Source organism: Pogona vitticeps, chromosome 7 (genome assembly GCF_051106095.1).
Source record: "Pogona vitticeps strain Pit_001003342236 chromosome 7, PviZW2.1, whole genome shotgun sequence".
Classification (NCBI taxonomy): Eukaryota; Metazoa; Chordata; class Lepidosauria; order Squamata; family Agamidae; genus Pogona; species Pogona vitticeps.
The window spans coordinates 13,593,144-13,617,144 of NC_135789.1; the positions used below are offsets into that span (position 1 = coordinate 13,593,144).

The 24,001-nt window shown below is 51.2% G+C and overlaps 1 protein-coding gene across 2 annotated transcripts in view; it reads right to left on the minus strand.

The window, feature by feature from the left end:
* Positions 1 to 160: 160 nt before the first annotated feature.
* Positions 161 to 24,001, minus strand: part of CRTC1 (CREB regulated transcription coactivator 1) — a 49,807-nt gene continuing 25,966 nt past the window's right edge. The window contains exons 2-14 of one of the 2 annotated variants that reach the window (XM_072977944.2): positions 21,691 to 21,807; positions 20,687 to 20,824; positions 19,219 to 19,280; positions 17,969 to 18,063; positions 17,659 to 17,744; positions 15,966 to 16,009; positions 14,933 to 15,153; positions 14,482 to 14,609; positions 13,552 to 13,803; positions 11,096 to 11,197; positions 7,689 to 7,775; positions 7,201 to 7,381; positions 161 to 6,772 (exon numbers count right to left, since the gene is read on the minus strand). In XM_072977944.2, coding sequence (XP_072834045.2) covers positions 6,561 to 6,772; positions 7,201 to 7,381; positions 7,689 to 7,775; positions 11,096 to 11,197; positions 13,552 to 13,803; positions 14,482 to 14,609; positions 14,933 to 15,153; positions 15,966 to 16,009; positions 17,659 to 17,744; positions 17,969 to 18,063; positions 19,219 to 19,280; positions 20,687 to 20,824; positions 21,691 to 21,807 — 1,725 coding nt within the window. In that variant the 3' untranslated portion in view covers positions 161 to 6,560. The remainder of the gene's footprint in view (positions 6,773 to 7,200; positions 7,382 to 7,688; positions 7,776 to 11,095; positions 11,198 to 13,551; positions 13,804 to 14,481; positions 14,610 to 14,932; positions 15,154 to 15,965; positions 16,010 to 17,658; positions 17,745 to 17,968; positions 18,064 to 19,218; positions 19,281 to 20,686; positions 20,825 to 21,690; positions 21,808 to 24,001) is intronic. The other variant, XM_072977945.2, reaches the window with a different exon arrangement.

Sequence of the window (24,001 nt, forward strand, 5' to 3'; positions counted from 1 at the left end):
GTGGAAGGCGAGGGAGAATGAGCAGTAAGAGAGAAAAAAGAGCAGACCCACGGGGAAAGAAATGCCCGTGGAAATCGCAAAAACCCCAGTTTCCTTGCAACAAACTTTAAAATCCTTTGTATTACTATTATTATTAAGAAAAGCAGAACTGAATAGCCAGAAGAGAAAAACAGCTGAACTTTATTACATTTCATTTACAAATAACGCAAAGTTACAAAGACAAAAAGAAAAAGAAAAGAAAAAGCCTTCACAGGAAAGAAAAAAGGAAACGGAACGAACAAACGAAACAAAAAAAGATTGAAAAGAATGTACACAGAAGTTGCTGCTTTTTTCTTCTTCACATCATTGTCATGTTTAGTTTGCAAAAAAAAAGAGAGAGAGAAAGAGAGAGAACACACACACACGCAGGCATACGCTTGCGCTTGACAAAGTCACCTTCAGGGTTCCTTTATTTTTTTTTCTTTTTGTTTTGCCAAGAGAGAAAAAAGCCACAATAAATTAAGCTTTGATGCTTTGGAGTGCCTGGGCTTTCTGCCCCCTTCCCCAAGTTGCCCCCCGCCCCCCCCAGCCAAAAACCAATAGCTCAGCGGTAGGATTTTTGCATATATTGGTTAAATCATTCCACTAGTCCTTATGGGTTCAAAAGAAAAACTGTAAAGATTGGGCCGGGGCGGAGTCCAAAAGACAACCACAAAAACGCACACACAAAACCTGAAGGCTGATCCCTCCCCCCTCCCCCGGTCCGTCCCTCAGCGTTCATTTGCCCTCAAAATACGAAATGTCTCTTGGTTATTTTTAGCGGCCTCGCCGTAAAAAAGCGATTTTGGGGCAGCTGAATTGACCCAGGAGGACCCCCTTATCCACGGGATCAGTTGATTCACTCATCCACGGTCTGAAACTTAAAAATATCTGGAAGAAAATTCCTCCAAGTCTGTATTTCTAAAATCACCAGAATGGGTCACTAGAGGCAGCCAGAGACCATGCTATGTCTAGGGTTCACTACCATCCACGTTTCCCAGCATCTGCGGGGAGGGGCCTTGGACCCAAACCCTCTGTGGATATGGAAGTCCTACTATATTTCTTTGCTACGGCGCCACCCATTGCTATTTTTTTACTCTTCATGGTGTGACATCTGGATTTTTGGGAGGGAAGAGGGCAGACATCCATTCCCGCCTGCAAAAAAAATGGTCTCTCAAAAGCTACTGCCCCACGAGCTAAAATTCACTACATTCGGAGTTGCTAAGTTGCATTCATGTGCTAAGTGAAATGTTCTGGATGCAGCTCAAAGGTTACCGTAAATGTGGATAATTCTGCAAAAAGGGGGACCCCTCACTCATCCCCCCCGTGAGAATTAGGGAGCCGGTAAAGAAGGAAAACCATCCAAATAGGACATATTTGAATGCCCCCCCCAAAAAAACACTTTGATCCCACCTCAACTGGGCTCCGTTCGTCCATCCCGAACCAGCCCAGCTCCCCGAACAATGATCCCTCTTCCTCTCACACTGTCGAGGTGGGGAGAAGGGGACAGGATTGTGCCCAAACCAGTGTGCCCGCCTTGAAGGCACAGGTCCCTTGGAAGGTGAAAGCTTAAAACTCCCTTTGCTGCTTACCAAGGGCGAAAAAAGATGCTCTGCCTCGAGAGGGACGAAGGAAATCACCGCAAGGATTTGCAAACCGTTACTGCCTCCTGCTTAGTGTTCTCGGCTCGCTTGGCTTCCCCTTGCTGTTGTATTTTTTAAAAATTGGAGTTATTTGACCAGGGCTGGGCCATTCCTGTCTTGCCGTGGCCGCCCGTTGGGACTCCCTCTTTCTTTCTCATCCCCTACGCTCCGTCCCGAAACGGCTTCACGGAAGGAGCCGGCAGATCCCCAACTGGAAAAGACCCTCGAAGTCTGGACGTGGGCGCCTTAAAGCCAAGGGACCCTGGATCTGGAAGGCCGCGAAACCTCCCAATCATCCCGGCCTCCCCTCAGTGTGGCCTTTCTCTTCGCCCCCTCGCCCATCCCGTTCAGCCAACGGAAAGGAAAAACCCAGCCATGGTTCGGGGAGCTTTGCTGACCCCCCCAAAGTGTTTCGGGGGGGTATTTGGAAGGGGGCCTCGAAGTCAAGGGGAGGCGACACTAAATCAAGACCGCCGGATCATCCTCCAGATCAGCTAGGATATGTTTGGTTTTAGATTTTAAAAAATTACACCACCAGGCTTCCTGAAGCCAGCGACTAGCTCAGGGATTCTCCCGCGTCTCTCTCTGCCTCCCTCAGAGAAGAGAAACTGTCCCATCCCAGGATAGACACAAACACAGAGGTGTCTTCTCCTTCCAAGAGGAAAAAAAAGAATAAAGACACCTTTGTCAAAGCACAACCAACCGTTCAGGTTTCCGTATGTAGTGTCGGCCACATTGTCTGCCATGTATAAATTTTCACGGACAGGGTTCAAAGGCAGGATGGGTTTGGGGTTTTTGTCAATTAAAAAAAAAGTTTAAAAAAGGATTTATCATCCACTTGTCGCAGGACACCCCAGTGCCCGTATAAAGGAAATGAGACTCGGTCACTGCACTCCACTACATTAACAGACAACTAAAACCAATTAAAACTACCAAAATAATTTTTGGGGTGTTTCCCCCCCTCCCCTCTCTCTCTTTGCTTCGTATGTGTGTTTTAAGAATGCCTATGTAGATAATTAAATTGCTATTTCACAAAATCACACTGACAAGAGAGGTGCTTTTAAAAAGAAAAACCAAGGGGGGGGGGAACCCAAGCGCCTTTTATTAGTCAAAAAAGCATTGCGTTGCATTGGGTATAGGGAAGTTGGGCTACTTTTGGAACAATTCGTCTGAACAGTTTCCACACAACGGAATAAGGAAAATAATAATAATACTAAACAGGCCCCAGGGTAAGCATTTTTCCCTTCCTTCTGGGAAAAATCATCTATCTCTTCAAATTTCATATACGAGGGTCTGTTTGCGCTTGGCGCACAATCCCTCGGAGCCCCCCCAAAAAAGTGGCCACCAGGCCCAGTGGCTTGGCCAGATACTGCACCAACCGAGGCCCCCACGCCAGCTCCTGGACACCCCCCCAAAACAAAAAAGACCAGGTTCATACACACACACACACACACACATGGAGTGCTCCACTCGCACAAACCCTTTTGAAGCCAAGGAAATGGAATTTAAATCCCAATCCCTTGGTTTTGAAAGGTCCGCCAATTTTATAAATGAATACCCCAATCCACTGGGAATGCGGAGACCGAAAACGGGGTGCCCGAGAACCGAGGGCCACAAGAGCAGAGAGAGACTCTGGTTCAAATCCTCACTCGGCCACAAAGCTTACTTAGCCCATTTCAGGCCGGTAGCTGCCTCCCAATGTGGCCAACCTCCACGTCCTAGAATCTGGAGTTACCCTACGCGTTTTTTCAAGACGTAACAGAAGCTGAGGGTCTTACACGGAGAAAAGTACAGACATTCTTAATCATGACCACCCAGGGAATAAGGAACATAAAAACAGAGATTCTGCCTCCTGACTGGAAAAGGAGGTGAAATGTCCACTAAATGTTTTTACCGAATTGATTCCTTGTTTTACTCCCAGAAGCCTACACCACCACCTCTTCTGGCCAGGATTTCTGGGAGTTGAAGTCCAAGAACATCTGGAGGCCCAAGGTTGAGGACCACTGTTTTAAACGAGCCTTTTTGTCTTGAACAGCCTCTCCAGAAATTTTAATCCTATTGGCCGGAAGCAAATGGTCCCTTAATAGGTGACATCCCCCAAAAAACAACCCAGTGTTTTTGGAGGGGGCATTACGCATGAACACAGAGATCACTAGATATTAAATTAAGGCCATTTGTAAAACTACTTACAATTTATCAATACATAAGCGTTCCTATGTACATGTGTGTTTGTTTTAAAATGGAGCGATAAACAGAGGGGAACAAGACATCTCGGTCTCTCTAAAATAATTCGGTCGAAGACTTGTGGACCGTCCCAGTGCGGGAATGGGACCTCACACCTTTTGAGCTTGCCTCCGCATTGCAACCCCCAAGTAACAGGCCAAAGACAGAAAAGGACTTCTGACATGCAACAGAGCCAGGGAGATGAGATGGCAAGAGAGGCCAGAAAGAGCCACAGAGGGAGAGAGATTGAATCACCGGCCAATGAATTTTTTTCATCGCCCAGTATACCTCGTATATCTTGAGACCCCACCTGAACAGGTATCTGATCTCTTTTGTTCGGTGGGAATTTCTCCGGAGCACAAGCAGCAACGATCTGAGCCATTTTGAAATATATATAGACCATGGGGACTTCTGAGAGGCTAAAATAAGCAAAAAACCCAAAGAGGTCAGAAAAAAGACAGCGGGCATTTTTTTTTGGGGGGGGGAGAAAGGACAGAGCGTCAAAGCGGAGACACACAGACACACAAACCTCTCAACTGTACACTTTGAAAAAGAAAATTTCTCAGTCTCTCTTTTAGTGCAAAAATGATAAAACCGACGATGGCACAGAGGAAAGACATGCGCACACGCTCAAGAGCTGGGGGGAGGTCCTTCATGCGCCCGCTGAAGTACGCCGGGTGGGGAGGGGGAGAAGGGAGGCTGTCCGGCTGTCTGCAGGAGCAGCGAGAAAAGGCGGCTGGCAGCCTTCAGGAGGGAAAAAAAGCTGCCGCGGGACTTGAACCCAGGACTCAAGGGGTGGGGAGGCTCCCCGGGCGTCACCGCTCCCACTCTGGTCGAGCAGGAGGGCTGCAAGATCCACTGTCCCAAGGATGGACACTCCCCTTGGCTGCCCTACAGATTAAAAATGATGAAATATTCTTGGATAACTAGAGAGGGGTGGAAACTGCCCTTCGGCCGGCGCCAAACCCTCATCCTTCCATGCAGCAGGAAAAAAGACAGGCATCCACATGGGTCTGGGACCGGGAGGAGAGGAGGGGGCGATGGTTGGGAGCAGCTCGAAAAGACTGGCTGCCTCCAGGAGGGAGCCGATGGGCGAGCCACGGGGGTTCTGTCGGGGGCTGGCTTTGGGGCGCCCCTCTCTACCTCGGGACCCTTCCTCATCACCTTAGAATGGCCGAGCTGGGGCCCCACAGATCACCCAGTCTAGCCCCTGTCAAGGAGGCACGCTTAGCCCGTGGGAGCTTCGGGCCTGTCAGAGGGGAGATTGAAATGCGCCCGATGTTGCCGACCCGTGGCTCGGTCCTTTTTAAAAAAAGCTCCCGCGCCCACGAGCAGAGCCCCTTTCCTCTCTGGACACAAAGCAGGCCAGCTTCGGAAGCGTGTGGGGATGCACATGCAAGGGGGCGGGGTGCCGGGTCCAACGTCTAGGACAGAAACCCCTCTAAGGGGGATCCCTTCCCGGAATCCGCGGTTTGCCGACCGGGGGGGGGGGGCGCCTCCGCCACATTATTCCTCCCAGGTCGACAGGGATTTCACTGGCTTTTCCTACGAGCCGCAGACGCCATGCAGAGAAAGCTCTTTTAAAAAACAGAGAAAGAGACACCGCGGCCTCTTCCAAGCCGAAGAAAGGGAAAGAAAGGTTTTTGAACGGGCAGGAAGTGGCCGTCCCTGTTCCTTCTCAAAATCAAACCGCAGAAAGTGCCAGGAGGAAAGTCTGCCGCCCTCCTGTCCCTCCGGTCAAAAAGAAGCTGCCAAAGGAAAAAACTCGCCCACCGCTTTTTGGGCACCGCTGGTTGTGGAGAAGGGCAGGTCATGGCGAGAAAGTTTTTCTTTCTTTCTGGGGAAGTGTTTCTGCGGGAGGGAGGGAGGAAACTGACAACACAGGGGGCGAGTTTTTGGGAAGGAACAGGCTTGGGGAAAACGTGGCAGGACCTTGCAAGATGCTGCTAAGGGGAGGCGCCCCTGGCCTCCCACCCACTGCTCTCGGTCCCAAACCCAACTTTCTCACCCCATCTTCCCTGACTCCCGTCTCCACTGGGAATGGGGCCAGCCAGGCAGCTGCAGCGGTTTCTCCGGAGGGGGGACACACACCAAGTTTCATGCAGTTTCTTGGCTGTAACAGAAGCCCAAGACTTGGTTCTTTACACAGATTTTTTTTAAAGCCGAACACGTCTGAGGAACTCTGCCTTAGCACGGGGTGGGGTGGGGAGGTCCACCGCCTTTTGCTGCTACCCAACAACCACCCACCCCACAAATGCCCACAAACACGTTTTTTTAGTGCAAAGGTTGAAAGAAAAGAAAAAGGAAAACGACCAAACGCAGGAGCTTTGGTGAGAAGCAAGAGGGAGGAAAAAAAGGCAGGGAAGTTGGGAAGGGGACTCGCCGAGAAAGGTGCTCTCCTGACAGGTAGCCAGGTGGGCGCACAGGCGCTGAGGGCCAGAGGCAGCACCAGGTGGGCTGGGGGGGAGACGTAGGTGGGGCGGGCGGGAAGGGGGCAGGACGGCCGCTTGGTGGGTGAAGAAGCGCCGCTAAACTGGACAAAATGGCGGACCTGCGGTGGTCAGGAGAGCCCGGCCGGAAGGGCGGACTAGTCCTTTCTTTCTGGGGCTCGGCGATGTGGCACTTGCCCACCCGCTCTCTCTGCCACCCCCTTCCTTCCTGCGCGCTCCTCGCCCACTACAGCCGGTCCATCCGGAAGGTGTCCTCTGTGGCGGGATCAGCAAGGACCATGTCCGGGTCGTTCAGCATGTGCAGCCCGTCCAAGGTCAGAGGATCGATTTTGAGTTCGTCCAGAGGAAACTGGGAATCTGAGTCAAAGCTGACGTCCCCCACCCCGGCGAGGGAGCTGGTCAGGTCCTTGGAGAGGCTGGGAGGGGATTCCCCGGTCACTGGAAGGGTAGGAAGGAAGGGGGAGAGAGAGAGAGAGAGAGAGAGAGAGATTGAGAGAGGGCATAACCTCGGCTAGGATCTGTCTGTTCTCCTCTGGAGTAGAGCCACTTCCTTGGCAGCGCAGGAAGCTTTGAGAATGGCACGGGCTCCCTGTCATTCTGGCTCAGGAACCAGGGAGCCGACAAGCCCAAGCTGTTGAGAGACTGGCAGCAGGCATCTTGTCTCTCTGACAGTGTTGGAAAGCTGCTAATTCCTTCCGGCCTGCTGGACTGATTCCCTCCCCAAAGGCCTTGCTCCCCCCCCCCCCGGCACCCTGAAGCATCCTGTGTGTGTGGGTGTCACAAAGAGCCTCTGGGCCAGTTTTGGGCTCCCGCAGAAGGGGACCGCGCCAGGCCAGTGTGGCTTGCCCCAGGCCCTCCCGGCTCACCGGTCAGGATGATGTTTGGGATGTTCCCGTGGCTGGCGTAGCTGAGCTGCTGGGCATCCTGCAGGCTCCCGTGGCTGCCGGTCAGCCCCATCATGGCAGCCTGGGAGTAGTTGAGGGTGGAGCAGGGGCTGTAGAGGCTGTTGGAGCTGATAGCGTTCTCAATCATGTTGAACTGCTCGAGCTGAAGGCAAGGAAGCTGAGAGTCAGCACCCCTCCCTGTTTCCCCACAAGCCAGGCGGGAACATGGCACCCTTTCCAGAGTTGTGGGACTCCTGCAGAAGCGCAGTGGGCACCCTCCTTGGAAGGGGGAGGCCATTCTGCAAGAGAAGGATCTGACCCCCCCCCCCCAGGCTAAAAACAGGACAGGTGGATTTGCTGGGTTCTTGGAAAGGGATGACACTCAGGTCGAGGTCCCGAGAACGCGGGGAGGACCCCTTTGCTCCTCAGAGGATGGGATTTGGGGGTTCCGCTAGTATGAGCCCACTCACCTGATGGGACAATGCGTTGGCCTGCCTAGCGGTCATCTGCTGGTCGTAACACGAGTCGGCAAAGACGCTCCCTAAGATGGACGTTTGCTGGAAGCAGAGGAGAAAGCAAAAAGCTGAGTATGGGGCGGGCAGGAAAAACAGTTACCCCCCCCTTGCCAGTTGGTCAGCCCAAGCCCACCTCACCAGTAAGGAGAACAAGGGAACACGCATGAACGCCAGGGGAAATTTAAAAACACAAGTGTAGAAATATTATTTTTGGACTATGCCTCTCAGTATGCCCCAGCCAGTATGGGAGGTGTAGTCCAAAGGAGTCCCAGATCCAAAGTTGGGGCAACCCCACTCAGAGGGCCTCTTCCGTGGGGGCCCCTCATCTGGATCTGGAGTCCATGGGGTCTCAGCCCTCGTCTCTATCGCGGCCAGACTGACTCGGGGATTGACAGGCTGCGGGGTTTCAGCTGCCCGCTTTTGATCTGGCACCAGTTTTACCGTGGTTCTGTCTGTCCTTGCTCCTTCATTGTTGGCAGGGTGCATTTTTTAATGTTCTTCAGACCACCACTGCCGCCACCACCCCTCAGGAGAAGGGCTGTGTCCCTGTGGGGTCGGAGCACCTGGCCATGGGGCTGGGACTCCATGGGGCCTTCTATGACCTTCTAGACTAGAGGATGTGCAGCTTGAGGGGGAATGCACCCGGCTGCCTGCCTAGCTCCACAAACATCCCACATCCTATGGGGGAGGGGTCCTAGAGGCGGGACACCTGGGAAACCACATCTGAGGACCACCGACCAAGAAAATCCCCACATTACGTTGGAATCAACCTGACACAACTGAAATAATTCTGAATATTGGATGGTTGAAAACGGGGGACAAATCAATTAGCCAATCAAATGGATAAAACGCACAGAGTTTGTTGCTGTTCACTCCCAGGCAAGCAGGAGATCAGAACACTGTCGTTGCATTTTAAATCTCAGGAGTGATTGGCTACAGGTTAAGGATATTTATACGGCTGCCCCATCCCACCCCAGGTCAATCGCCGCTGAGATTTATCCCAACTGAGTTAGGCTGACAGGTAGAACAAACACAATTCTGGCAGATTCAAAAAATAAATACATTTACATTCCTCTTTCCAAAGCAAAGGAGCAAACAGCTTTTACAAAAACATCATTTTTTTTAAAAAAATCAACCTTTGCTAAAATAAGAACCCCACCCAGCATGCTGCTCCTTACCTGTATTATTTATTTTGAGAGCTACCAATCTTTATCCAACCTCAATTTAAAAAATAAAAATAAATAATAAGCGCCTTCTCTTCCTGGCTGATTTAGCCAAGATTCACATCCTGCATCTACCCTTATGGCTGCTCAACCACATTGATCTCCGTGGGAGACACTTCTGAGTAGAGAGGCGTGGGCCAGATAATACTCTTGCCTTCCACCGGCTTCTGGACAGACGTGCTGTTCCCTCCGGCGGGCAAAAGATGAAACTGTGAGGTGTACTGGTTTCCGGGCTGGACTTGGAACACAGTGGCCCATGTTTGAGACCCACATGGAGCTGTGGGGACGTTTAATATTTTAATATTAAGCTGAATATTTCAATTATTAAATTAAAGGTTTCAATATTGTTATATTAAATTATTTTAATATTCAAGAGTGTTTCCTTGGACAGAACTGAATTTTAAAAAATTAAATTAACTAAATTAAATAATTTTTTTGTTGTTTTTTTGAATGATTTAATCATTTGCTTCCTTTCTCCTAGGGCCAAGCTGTCGTGAGGGCGGCTGGGGAAATGCAGAATTAAAATAACGGTTGTCTGACAGCTACCGGAGGCAAACGGGTATCAACAGAAGAAATGCCAAAAATAATCAGAGGTGAAGGCGAGTGAGCCATTTAAAAAAAAGCTAATAGCGGGATGGTATTGGGAGGACGGGAGGAGGAAATGAGGTTGCAAACAAGAGGCAGCGGAGAAATGAAGCTTAGGAGAGAGAAGGAGTGTCCTGCCAGCGTACAGAACGGGTCTGTTTCCCCAAATGGCTAAGGCGGGAAAAGAGGTGGCAGACAGCCCAGCCTTCCCTAACCTTCCAGTTAAGACGCTAGTCCTCACTGTCTGGAAGAAGGCTCCACCTTAACATAGGAGGCCCTTCTGGGAGGTTACGCTTTGGGTACCAATGGCTCTGTCTTGTTTGCTCCTCCATGGATGTTTTGGACTTCGGCACCCAGCTGTCCCAGCCCACGATGAGGATCGTCGGGAGCTCGAGATCCAAAACAGAGGTGGGCATGAGCTGCTAGTTCGTGCCAGTTTTGTTTTTCAGCCAAACAAGTATTCGTTGCTTTCTCCAGTGGGGGCCCACTCAGAGGCCGCGCCCTGGCTTCCCTGTCCCGCCTCCTCTGGGCACGGCCTCTGAGCAGGCGCCTCCTGTACGAGGTGGGGCTGGCAAGCGCCCGACACCCATTTGACTGAAAAACGAGCCGGGACGAACTGCCAAAGTGGCGCTTCGTGCCCATCTCTAATCCCAAACATGTGGAGGGCACCAGGGAGGGGAACCGCTGGCACAGAAGGCCATTCTCCTTCAAGTGTTAGAACCTTCTTCAGAACAATGAGGACTAGCATCTTAGCTAGATCTTTTTTAAAAAGAGCACTCTACTTTTTAATTTGTGGGAAACGCCCCGTTTGAAGTCCTGAAGAACTGCAGCCAGAGAAGGCAGATCTTCACAGACCCCTTTTGGAACCCCTGCTTCACCCAAGTGTTTTTTAATTTCCTTTGTCCAACCTCCTGTCCTGTCTCTCTGCCGATTTTTAATGGGATGGGCTCAAGATCTGGCCTTTGGGGGCTAGGCCGCCTCAGGAGAGGTTTCACGGGGCTCCCAACCGGGGACGGGCCTCTCTCTTTCAATGTCTTTCTAGGCTTCCTAGCGAGAAACATTTCAGCAGCAGGACAGACTCTCACACGAGAGTGGATCCGTTTCGCCATTGTGTCCTTGTTTGTTCACCTGCCCCCCCGCCCACTCTGGAACCTGTCTAATCCCATCCACCCTCCAAAACGGGGGGGGGGGGGGGGGGGATAGCAGACCACTCTATCTGGGGTGGCGGGTCCCAAGCTATTCCGCGGATAGTGAAAAAGGCAGATGATAGCAAACACTATTCTAATAGCAAATTACGGCATGGTCTCTGGCTCCCTCAAGTGGAGATATGCTGTATATATGTATGCATAGAGGAAATTTTCTTTCAATAGACTGCGGATAAGCAAATCAGTCCTCCTGGGTCTACCCACTTTTAAGGATGTTAAAATGTTTCGGGTTTTTTTGAAAGGAAGAAGCAGGAGGAAAAACCACAACAAGTTAATGAGAAATTAAAAGAGGAAAAGGAGAAGGGAGAACCCGAGGAGCGTGGACGCCGAAGCATCCCAAGTCCCTTACTTGAGGGGAGGTGCCGGGAGAGAAAGCTTGATTGGAGACAGGAGAGGTGGGAGACTGGTTGGCAGGGGAGCCGGCATTGCTGCGGTACTGCTGGAGTGAGCCCTACAGAAGGGACACAGTGTTAGAGGCCACAAGGTCGAGAAGGAAAAGGCAGAGAGAAATCACAGGTTTCGTCCGTGGACGGCCGAGTCGGATGGTGGTGGTGGTGATGATGATGGGGGGGAGAAGAGAGAAAATGATATGGGAGGAGAAGAAACGGGGAGAAAAGTCCTCCGTCCACCCAGCGGGATTAAGCTAGTACCGTCAAAACAATGCCCCGAGAAGCTGTGGAAACAAAAGGAGGACACCAGGTCTTCGAAAGCCCGCTGGGATTGTGTCCACGGCATCCCACAATACCAGCGGTCCCCTATGTCCAGCCTCTTCCCTCCTCCCTCCTCTGAGAACGGCTGAGCTGGAAGGGGACCCTCTAGATCATCCAGTCAAGCCCCTGTCAAAAAGAGGCCCCCCTGGGGGGGGATTCGAACTCCCTGCTTCAAGCTTTGCAGCCAGAGACCTCAAACCCCCAGCAGTTCCTCTAACCGTCCCCACGCAGGGAGGCGGTGTCCCTCATGCCGTCTGTGCACGGCCTCCCTCCGAACACAGGGAGAAAAAACGGCTTTTATCTGCGGTTTTGACACCAGAATGGCCCAGAGCGCGAGGAAAACGCCGTCGGACCCCCTCGGGTATCAGAGCCTGAGCCAGTTGGGGAAGGGGGGGGGCAAGAGGCAGCCTGAATGGGATGGAGCAAGAACCTTTAAAGCCGCTTCGCCCCGCTCTCCTTGGCGCACGTCTCTCTCCGGCTTCTGTTAGGAAAACCCGCCACCTGTGGCTCCTCCAGCACGTTCACATTTGAACGCTTTTCTTAACAGCGCCAAGGGGGAAAAGAGAGTTTGCTGGGGAGAGGAGGAAGGGGAGAAAATGCCAGAGAACCGGAGAAGCCAACGCAAGCCGGGGTCCCACTAGTTTGGACGCACGCTTTCCCTAGGAGGCTTAAAAGACAGTTAAGGGGGGGAATGTCTTGACATCGGAAGAAGCCGTGTCCAATTAAGGGGAAGAAGCCAGGCTTAACTTTACATGGGGTGTGTGTGTCTCTCTCTCGTGCTCTTCCTCCGCCTTGAGTGCAAACCGTGGCATGGAATCCAGAGACGCCTGCACGTTTGTCACTCACGATCGCCGGCCGCCATGGCGGAGTCTGGCCAACCCTAACCCCCCCCCCCCCGGTCTTGCTTGAAAGGAAGGAGGCTCGGGAATTAAGCTGCAGTTAAGGGGTAGCAGTGGATCAGAGTCCAGTGCGGGTCTCATCAGAGGTGCCGAAAGCAGGAGCTTAATGGCCTTCAGAAGGACCCATGGTTTGTGGCAGTGCACAAACACAATGGAGGGGTGTGACCAACTAGGGTCCTGTGAACACGGAATTAAGGATCTGATCAACCTTCTTATCCGCTGCATCCTGTGTGGAATGACAAGTCCCGCTACACACCCACCCAAAGAGGGCAACCCACGACGAAGGGTGATGGGAACGATCGCCATCAACTCTCTGGAGGTATAAAAAAAGTAACACTCTACTTGTTTTCCCCCCTGCATCTAGGCACCCAGGCCGGCTTTGGTGGCGTTCGAAGGAGCCATTGCATGTTTCCCTCCTTCGTGGCATTCTAAAAGGGGTGTAAATACCTCCCCCCTTTGTGCTGCTGCACTGGGGTGGGGCAAAATTCCCCAAGGGCCCAAACACAAACCCTGGGGTTTGGATCCACCCACCAAAATATTTCTTATTAAAAAGGCACGTTTTTCAAGGGTGGGGGGGGAGCCCTCTTGTGTCGGAAATATTTATAACGAAAATTTAAATGGTAATTTCCCCTCCTGTACCTGCTACAAGGCATGGGGGGTGGGTGGGAGTTAAGGAAAAGTAAAAACAACGTTTTGGAGTCATTTCAGGGTCTCCCAGGAGATAAGACATGAGGGCCTTTTTCGGGCTGCATTCCACCCATGCCTGGATCGGACAGACACCACACGGAAGGGATGGGCCGAAAGGTGTGCAGAGAAGCTAAGGGAAAACCACTTTTCCACCCCGCCGAGACCATATAGGTAACTTGTTCTGAAACCCCTGGGGCATTGCGGTTCTTCCCCTGAAAATTCCTAGCCTGGCTCCTTCACGGCAGAAGCGATGAGAGCTGGTGCCCGTTTGAACCCAGTTTCCCTGGTGGTTTGAAGGGAAAGCTCCAAGGTCCTGCCTCCAAAATAAAGAGAGGTTGCTTTTTCCAAAAGGCGGCTGCCTGAGATTGGCCGGCCAATTCACCGTCTGTGAAGCCACTGGATTTAGCCAGGCTGCCAATGGTGGTTTCTCTGCTTCCCATGCCCTGCAGGGAATCTCTGGGACCCCACGAGGAAGGGAAAAGGTCGGCCACTCCACCCAGGGCGCTTACCGAGCTGACATCTATCCCCATGGAGGTCTGGGTTTGGCTGCCTGGTGGAGACTGAGGGATCGTGGACGGGACGGAGACCGAAAGCGGGGGCAGCTGGATTCCTCGCTGTAAACCGGAGGTCTGCATCAGGGAGGCGTTGGGGGGCAGAGCGCTGGCCACCTGCGTCTGCTGCTGCTGTGGCGCGCTCGTCTGGGTGAAGAATGGATAGGGCGGAAGCTGCTGTTCAAGGGAGAGGGCGTCCATCGCCACGGCCTGGAGGGGGGGGGGGAAGAAGAGGACAGGGAAACGATGTCACGGGAGCAGAAGGCAGAATTGCCTGGGGGGGGCAGCATTTCTCATAGGAATGTGTGTGTCTCCTTGGAAAGAATATTTTTTATTTAAAAAAGCACATTTGTAGGCTTTAGAAACATGCTTGTGGTCTTCTTAATAGTACATGCGCCTCTCTGTGGGGGAATCGGTTCCACGCTCCCCCACAGATGCTGAAAAATAATGGATTATAGTGAATGCTATTTTAATAGTGAACATCACACGGTCTCTGGCACCATCTAGGGACCAGTTCTGGTAACTTCATGGTTTGAAACAGATTTATATATATATTTCTAGGATTTTTTTTTTCCTTTTTAATGTTTTCAGACCGTGGACAAGTGAATCAGCCAGGAAACCTCGAATCAAGAGCCTTTTGGGATCTACTGCCGCTCCAACAGGTCACGTAGGCTGCAGCCTGGGAGGAAGGAAGACCGGCAGGGTTGTGCGCCCTACAAAAGAGAGCAACTTCTTGGGAGAATCCCCAGAGAACCGACCGAGGGCCGGGTCCCACAGCATGATTCCTAGCTCCGTTTGGGAAACCCTGCCACAGAGGGTGGGACCCACACTCCCTCCCAATCGTCTTTCCGAACACACACCCTCCCAGCCCGCAAAACCTTTCTGTACCTGAGTGATGGGCGACAGAGGTGACAGCGTGGGAGAGCCCTGCTGAGCCTGGGTCCTCCTGGAGTCGGTGTTCAGCGAGAGAGGGCTGACCGCCGGCTGCCGGGAAGGGGACTGTGTCGTTGTCATTCCTGAAGCCGGAAATGGAGAAGAAGAGGGAGAGGCGGTTGAGCGTCCATGTGGACTTGGCCACTGGGCAGCATCTTAAATCAAAAGGCATTCCCAGAACCGCTGACTACAAGACATGTATTCCAAACCAAGAGACATGCATTTGGAAAAAAAAAATTCTGGCCACCAGACTGGAAAAAAACAGACGCCGCGCCACTTGGCCACTGCAGACAGGAAGTGGCGGCGCAACACCAGGGACACACACACACACACCCTTGAGCTCACCCTGATTGGCGGTGCTGATGCCCACACACACACACACACACACACACACCCTTGAGCTCACCCTGATTGGCGGTGCTGATGCCCATGTGTGTCAGGTTGGCGGTGAGGTTCCCGGTGCTGTTGGAGCTGCTCAAGGAAGGGAAAGAAGTCTCTTCGGGGTCCAGCGGCGTGGGGAGCGGAGAAGGGAAGTGGATGTTCGTCAGATCGGGCAAGGAGCCCCCTGTGTTGTGAGCGGCGGGGATGAGCGCGGTAGTGTTTTCCTGGTCAGCCGACGGAAAGATGCTGCGTCCAAAGAAAAGCCAGACCAGGAGAGGGGTTTAAAAACAAAAGGGAGCAGATCCTTTAGGGGCAAACATGTAGCCCCAAACCTGGGGAAATTCATAGGCACTGCTACGCGGTAATTTTATTTGTTACACCGTAAGAAACACACACACACCCCTTATCTGCAGGACCAGTATCCGCTGGTTCGCGAAGCCAAATTCCAACATCTCCCCAGAAACTATGGTCTGGCTTTATTATTTAGACGCAACCACCCAGCTTCCACGCCAGCAAGCCAATTGTGTTTTATTTAGCCTGCTTGGTTTACCTTCAGTTTCCAGGCAGGGATGTTGAAGGCAAAGACCCAGAAACGACCCAAGTTCGGGAATTCACACGAGACTCTGAAACGTGGCTACCCTGTGCCAGAGTCCGGGAGACCCACTTCAAACCATGACTTCCCCATTCTGGCTTTGCTAGCCAATGGCAAAGCAAGGTTTCTTCCTCATCAAGATCATGACTAGGAGGCCTGGCATTAGTAGCTACCTTGAGTAAACTTGCCTTAACTAACTATTCAACGCTGCTTGGAACTTTCAACTAAGCGCTGGGACCTCGGGGCACCACAGTTCAACTGCCCAGGTAGCCGCCTCGAGGTTGGCTCAGCCTTCCATCCTAACAGACCAATGCCCGTCTTCTTTTATATTTATGCCTATCTTCTTAACAGAGCAGTCCACCCTGTCCAAGGACACAGGTGTTTTTTTTTACCACGTCCGCCAAAGTGTCATGCTTCCTATTTTACTCTAAACCCAAAGAAAAAAACTCATGTTCCTTTGACCTACTTTATTCCTGGAACTTCGCAGGATTTTGGCCGTGAGGATCCCGTCTGAAAAAAAAAAAGCACAGAGGAGAGACGCCGGTCGGTCGTGAGAACTCCAGGTGTGACATGTCGGAAAGGGGAGGAGGAGCTGTTTTTCCCTGGAAAGCCAGCTCGGTGGTTGAAAGCAAGCCGGAAGGGTTCATACACCTGCCATGAAGTGTGTGATAAGAAATGGCTCTTCTGACTTATAAAATCTTAGAACCGTGGAGTTGTTGGTAGGGGCCCAAAAAAGGCCATCGAGACCAACCCTCTGCTGAGCACAGGAATCCAGACAGTGGGCAGCTGTCTAACTTTCTCTTGAGTGCCTTTTCTCTTGAAAAAGGCTCATTATAGACCGGGGGTCTCAAACTCAATTTACTTGGGGGCCACTGGAGGCAGAGTCTGGGTGAGAATTTCGGCCAAGCGGAGCAAGAGCCCGAGGAAGCCACCCAGGAGTTTCCTTAGTCCAGCTGGGGCTCCGAGGTGGTGGTGGAGGAGGAAGGGCGCACGACCCCCTCCAGCTCCTTCTTCACTACCACCACCACCAGTAGCAGCAGCAGGACGAAAAAGAGGAGAAGGGAGGGAGCGCTAGAAGGGGGGGAAGGGCACAACATAAAAATTTTAAAAACCCTCATAGAATTCAACCTGCCAAAGGAGAAAAGCCCCCACCGCTACCTGATAAATTAAACAGAATGGGGCAGGGGGGCCCACAGATGTGTGCACACACACACACACACACACAAACACACACACACCTTCCTCTGAAGGCAACCCCTCAAAAAAGGCACACTCAGCAGCAGCAGATACCCCCACCACGACAGGGGAGTAAACTTTGCGAAGCAAGCCCAAGCAGCCTCCCGAGCCAAGGTGGGTGAAACAGGATGAGGAGGAAGCACCGCTGGGTGCTGAGGCAGCCGCTGGCCGGGCTGGTGTTGGGAGTGCCAAGAGAGAAAGAGAGCCAGAGAGCCGCTTCCCTGGAAGAGGTGGCGGTGGCGGCAGCAGCTGCTGTTGGCGGCTTGGAAGTGCTCTTTGAGGAAAGGACGGGAGCAAGCGCCATTCTCAGGCATCGCTCGGCGGCGGGTCGGGCACTGGGGGGGAAAGGGCCAGCAGTGCGCCTCGCTCACCGGCTCTCCCCCAAGACAGCACCTCTTGCACCTTCCATCCAGAACTGCAGCCTGCCAGCTGGCAGACAGGCGGACTGGCTGGCAGGCTGCAGTTCCGGATGGAGCGTACAAGAGGTGCTGTCTTGGGAGAGAGCCGGTGAGCGAAGCTAGGTTTTTTTGGACTCTTGACAGCAGAGGACGTGTGGGCGCTTTGGGGGGCAGGCAAGGCGGGGGCCACAAACTATCATCCAGTAGGCCGCAAATAGCCCCCGGGCCACATGTTTGAGACCCCTGTTATAGACACTCATTAAGTTATGGCTATTAATATGCAGCTGCTACAAAAACTCCTGAGATAGATGAATAACACAGAGTTATGTTGGTATGGCCCTGGAAAAAAGAGAAATGTCTTATTCCATGACATATCTCTCGCCTAGCATAATAAATGTTTTGGGTTTTTTTTCCTAGAAACTGCTATGGCATTATTTGCCACCTGATCCGTTTTAATAGAAGAAGAAAATATGCAAATATTTTACTTTGTAATGCCTCAAACAGGCACAGAATTGGAGCTGGTACCTTCTTAGCATCCCATCCTTGCTTTGAAAGGTTCTTGTCTGTATCTGAAGATTCTTCTTCCATGCCCGGCACAGTGAGTAATAAGACTAGAAGAGGGAGGGAAAAAGACGTAAACATGTGTGGGAAAGCATACATTGTTAGCCAAGCAAAAGGTAGATTTATATAGGCTCATTAAGTAATGGTTATTATACAGCCTCTATCAAAACTCATGAGATCTGTGAGTAAACAGGAGCCTTGCGCTACGGTGGTTACACGGCAGTACTGCAGTGAAGACTCTGACTGGGACTTGAGTTCAATCTATTGAAATTACCTCTTTTCTGCTGCATATCTTGCGAACCAGATGAGAAAGGCTCCGACTGAGCCGGGGTCATTGTACTCTGGTGCAGGGCAGAGTCTGAATTGGTCCTGCTCGGAAAGGGGGAGGAAACAGTTACACACCCTGTCCATACACACTTGCCCACTGCACAGAGCGGGTATTTTCAGCTACAAAAAGCCTGGCTGTGAGGAGAGAACACCTGGCATAGACTTCTCCCTTTTTCTGTTTTCTTTGCTCACATTTTGAGCACTTCTAGTGGCTGGTGGTAATAATACCACTCTGCTTTAAATGCTTCTCTGGCGGCAGCTATTTTTTTTTTAATTCACTGGGTGGAGTTTAGATAAGCTGCTCCGAACAGCCCTGAAAACCAAGGAGCCGGAACAAAACATCTAGAGGAATAAATGTTTTATTGATGAATAAAGTTCCCATCTGCTGTTGGACTCTAAGTCCCATCAGCTCTGTCCAGCCCAGCCCAGGGCAAACAATGATGGAGATGACAGTCCAATAACTTTGCCTGTTCATAGACTAGTCTATTGTGGGATATTTTATGTCTGTTATTTTTGAAACGTGAATTACAGTACAACCCCCGTTTATTGTGCTGCTGCTGCTGTGTATTTTAATTTTTTTCTGCCATTTTAATGTTTCTGCTTTTTTTTTTTAAGAAAAAAAGATTCCAAATATGTATTAGCAGCTGCTAGTGATTCTGAAGTAGAAACACTGGGCAAGCTTTTAAATACTGCTGGCTAAGTTAATAGCACAAGAGAACAGACACACATATGTAGGCATATGAATCATGAGCTTCCCCCACCAGTTTAACCACAGTTGGCAACCAAGGAGTGATCTTAAGCCATGGGTAAGCCTTCAGAATAGTTCCTGTGAAAAACCAAGATCTAGAACCCTGTTTAAGCTAAGCAAGAGAATCGGGCCAAGTTCTCAGCTCACCCAAGTGCAAAACTAATAATGTGCAGGCTTGGTTTTTGAACTACAACTCCCAGAATTCTTCAACGCTGTCTGGGATGACTCTGGGAGTTGTAGTAGCCCAAAAGCACAAATATTCATTCATTCATAATATTTTCACCTTGCCTATCTTCTTTTAAAAAAGGACCCAAACCATCACAATTTCTCTCCTAAGATACGTGGCTCAAAGGATTATGCTAAATTCAAAACGTATTTAAAAAGACACAGGCTAAAAACAACAACAGAAAAGCGAAAAGTGGCCTACTCAGAAGTTAGCACATACAGACCTTCTCCAGCTTGTATCTGAGGGTGGAGAGAGATAGACGGTGCTGTATGGACAGCTGTCCACGTGAGTCAGACGGTCAAGGAAGAAACACGTTATTTTCCCCCAGGAAACAAAACCGCGGAGACAAAATTGCCAGAGGAATCGGGCCCAGATTGGATACCTTCTGCAACTTATCCTTTTTCTCTTGCATGAGGATGCCGGTGAGAAACTTTAGATCGTGGATGGCAAGCCTTTGTTTCAATCCCCAGAATCCCCAGCCACAAAAAGGCCCACAAAGGCGGGAAACAGCAGCCTTTTCTCGCAGGCAATGGTTTATCTCCTCCTGCCTCAGATCCTCTCGTTCAAGGCGTGAAGCCGCAACCCCGCTTTGCAAGAGGAGCGACCTCCAAAGACCGAAGAGGTGGGCAAAAGGCCAAGGAAAACCACACACGTCCACAGAGTCTCCCGAGGTTGGAGGGGAGAGGAGCCGGGCTCTTCCACGTGTGACTGGAGAGTGAGAAGGCAGCTCTCCTTAGCCATGGTCCTGCTTCGGACCACGAGGCAGCTGGCTGAGCCTCTGCCAGGTGCTGCTCAAGGACAGCAGACACTGCTTTCTGATAAGGAGTACCCTCCCCTCAAGGGCCAGCCTGCTTCTCATTTCTCACCACGACCCCATCACAAACAGGCCCCCCTCCAAATTACAAGCTCTGATGCCTGGAGACACAGGTGATCTCTCTGCCCCCATGCTGGCTCTGTTCTGTAGTCTTTCAGTGTGGTGGCTGCCTCATAAATCCAATCTGCGTGATGTTTAATGTCTTTCAGTCCTCACGGACCATCATAATAATAATAATGAACTCAACTCGACTCCCAAGCGCTTGGAGAAAGCCAAGATCTGCATCAGATAAATCATTACACAAACCAGAAACTAAGCCAGTTTTTCCCCACGGGGGTCCTTTCTAGGAACTCTAGTTCCCATGACTCCCTGCTAGCAGGCTAAGTGGGGACGCCGGGAGCAGTGGTCTATTATACATCTGCAGAGCACGAGGTTAGGGGCAACCGACCCAGCCGGTCTTGGACAGTTTCGGCCTGTGGGATCTATTCTCTCTGCTGACGACTGCCATGAGGTCTCCCGACTGCAGCCAAGCGCAAAAAAACTGGCGGAAGAACTGCTGAACTAAGTGTCTTCTGAGGACGTGCTCATCAAAGCCAAGAATTTTATTCTCAAGACCAGGCCTGGAGCCCACGCGCAACCTGTTTCACTCACAAGCCTCTTTCCCCTAAGGCGTTCTTGACTTCAGCATGCTAGTTTGCAAGGCGGGGAGGGGAGAAAAAAAAGTTTTGGAGGCCGTTGTGGCTACTGTTCAACCACTGACGGGCAGAACCACTTGCCGTCAACGCTCTGGAGACCGACCCGGAGATCCCCACCTTCCACCTGCCTAACCCAGCCACCAGATGCTTCTCCCAGCCAGACACCATGCCAAAAAGGATATCTGTCTGCCGTGCTTATCCACGGAGAGGGGGCGTCGGTGTGGCGAGCCGAGGCGGTTTCGGTCACGGTACACCCTGTCCACCAGCCCGTGGTGCCGAGTCGTCCGGCTGGTGTCCAACCCGGACGACTGAAATGGAGTCTGGAGAAAAAGAGAAAAAGAAGAGGGTGTTTGAAATGCGGGGCGCCCTCTTTCCGCTGTTTCTTGGGGTGAATGAGAACCAAAAGGCAGAGGCTTGATAGAGAAGACCAAGCTCAACCTTGGGGGAAATCACGGCCAGGCTAAGAGTGTGTGTGGGCATGTGTGTGTGGAATTTTATTTTTCTTGCTTCTCACACAGGTGTGCCTGCATACCGACGAGAGCCAAACGGCAAACCAGAAAAAAACGAAAAATCAGGTTGGTTCACAGTTCAGTTCATGACCCGGTTCGGGGACTCCGATTTGCAGAAGCAAAACGAAATGGTGAACTTTTTTCTGCTTGTCGCTTCACTTCAGGGAAAATGGGATGGCCCACCCACCCCCCTTTCCATTGCCCAGCCACCTCCTGTCACCGAGTCGCCACGCCCTCTGCCTCCTCCCTGCGTGCCATGCTCTGAGGCAGCAACTAGGCTTGTGCTTCATGGTGACTCGGGCATATCTCTGCCCCCCCGCATACACACCCACCCACCCCATTGCCTGGGCTCTCTGCCACCACGGCAGCCATCGCTGGACTTCCCTGGCAGCCAGCTGGCCAGTGGGCACATGTGCAGAGTGGAGGCCAAGTCAATGACATCAGGTAAGCCAGGCAACTGGTGGGGCGGGGGGTGGGGAGCTCAAAGATGGGCCCGAACCCCAAACTGTTTGATCTTCCAAGTGCTAACCATTAACCATCACAGATGGTTTTCCCACTTCATCCCCCATCCCTTAACGCGGACATATCTGGCTCCTCGTGCTGCAGAAGCAGGAACTTGATTTGTGTGTGTGTGTTTTAAAAAGCCGGAGAGCAAAGCAGGCAGGGCCGAGCTTTACCTGGAAGGGCAGGTCCATGGCGCTGCTGCCGATCTGATTGACGTTTGGCAGGGACCCTCCATAGTACTGGCCACGGCTTTGCCCCAACTGCAAATACTGGTTTTTCTGTAGCTGTAACTGGTAAAACAAAGGAGGAGGAGAGAATGAACCTCGCTGCTGAGATCCCACGCTGAGAAAAGGGATGACAGAAGAGGAAATAGACGCGTCCTCTTCACGAGTCAATTAAACACATGAGGCAGATGACCATATGACACACCCCCTTCGTCTCTTGCTACATCCAGGGAGCCTGACTTAACACACAAAAGTCACAGCCTCAAACCGGGAACCTCGACCACCGGCTGAGACTCTACATGCATGTAGAAACCCCGCAGATCCAGAGTGCCAATTCACATGGAGAACCTCCACAGGCAACGGAGTACTTCTCATTCAAGCGGCTGACCTCTCCCCACAGAATAGCAGCCGATAAAATAGTTTTCTACTTTAGGAAGAAAACAAACACCTGACAAATACAGGATCCCAGGAAGCAGACGTCCACCAATTGATCATGAAAATGAATGTGAAGAGCACTTGCCCCAAATGGGACCCACCTCCCGGTGACCTGGTGCCCTCTAAGGGTGGACTATTAGGGTCAAAATTCCCCTGATACTTTACTGGGTTGCTTTTATCCAGACCAATGAAGTCAAACAGGAATGGGAGAGAACTGATGGGAGCTTATGGGTTGCCATCTCTGGATGAGGAGGCAGAGGTTGGCAGTTCAATTCCTCCACTGGGCTTCTTGAGAGGGACTGGACCAGCCCTGGCGATCTTAGTTATTATTATGAGGAGTGCAAGAAACCAGTGACGAAGGCAGGGCAAGAATCACTTTGAAGAGAAACACCCCCCCCCCCCCCGCAATGCAGGATGCGACAGGAAGATTCTGGGGAGCTGCACTACCACCTTGCAAAAAGCCGCTGCAGGGCTCACCTCAAGCCCAGAAAGTGGCTCTCTCATTTCGCAGACACTCTCCGCTCACACCACACGTGGCAAATTCAGGATACTACCGTGAGCTTGAGCCAAGTTTCTGCTGGCTGTTTCATTTTTTTACTTCTAGAAAAGCAAACTGTTTTCTTTTCCAATTCTAGGGCTGACACAGCAAGGCTTAAAACTGGTGGACCGGTTCAATGCATCACTTAGGAACAACTTTAATGGACTCACTCGGAAGGTTCCAAGTGGCCAGACAGACATGCATCTTTTTTTTATAATATGCATCTCTTTTTTTAAAAAAAGGCAGAGGGCAAGCACAGCTCCAAGAAGCATTTTCTCTTCTTCCAACAAAGGATTCTTTGGTGAAACACATGAGCATAATCTGAAGGCAAAGAAAATGCCCCTCTTTCTTTAGAATTTGCAGCCCATTGAGGTCATATAAGGCTGCAGTCATAAATGCAGACTTCTGCTAACTTTTTCTAACAAAGCAGGAAGAAACCAAAACCTTGAATGTGCTTGCAGAGAATCAAGCCTGATCAGGAGCCGGGATGCTCGGCAGGGAACTTAACTAGTTCCTTACCTCCCTAAACTGCCTTGGTTCACAAGAGGGCTTCCCCCTCACGATCGCACAGTGCACCTGAGACTGTGGGTATACTGAAATAAAATAAAACCAAACCAAACAAAAAGAGTACACGTAACTGCTGGATAGCTGAGTGGTTGAGGTCTGTGGCTGTGGAGCCAGAAGCTGGGAGTTGGATTCCTCCACTGGGCCTCCCCAACATGGGTTGGACTGGATGGTCTCAAGAGTCCCTTCTAGCTCTGCCGTTCTAAGATGATGATCATTATAAAGTAGGCACAAGGAAGACACCGCAGCTGATATAAAGAGCCTCGTGGCGCAGGGGTTAAAACGCTGTACTGCAAGCTAAAACTGTGCTCACGACCTGGGGTTCAAATCCCAGGTAGCCGGCTCAAGGTTGACTCAGCCTTCCATCCTTCCGAGGTCGGTAAAATGAGTACCCAGCTTGCTGGGGGGGCAATGTGTAGCCTGTATAATTACAAATTGTAAACCGCCCGGAGAGTGCTTGTAGCGCTATGGGGCGGTATATAAGTCCAATAAATAAATAAATATATAAATAAATAAGCAACATCTTCATTACAAGACACACAAACCAGCATCTATACCTCTTTATACTTCAACTATACCTCTCCTTTCCAAGTTCTCGCTGGGGTAGAAAGGGTTTAAAAGCTTTTAATTTATTAATGCAGTTTGGTTAAAACAAAAATAAAAGGGGGGAAGAGATCAATACAGAAGGGCAGAAACCAAGACAAACAGCGGAGACCCAAAGGA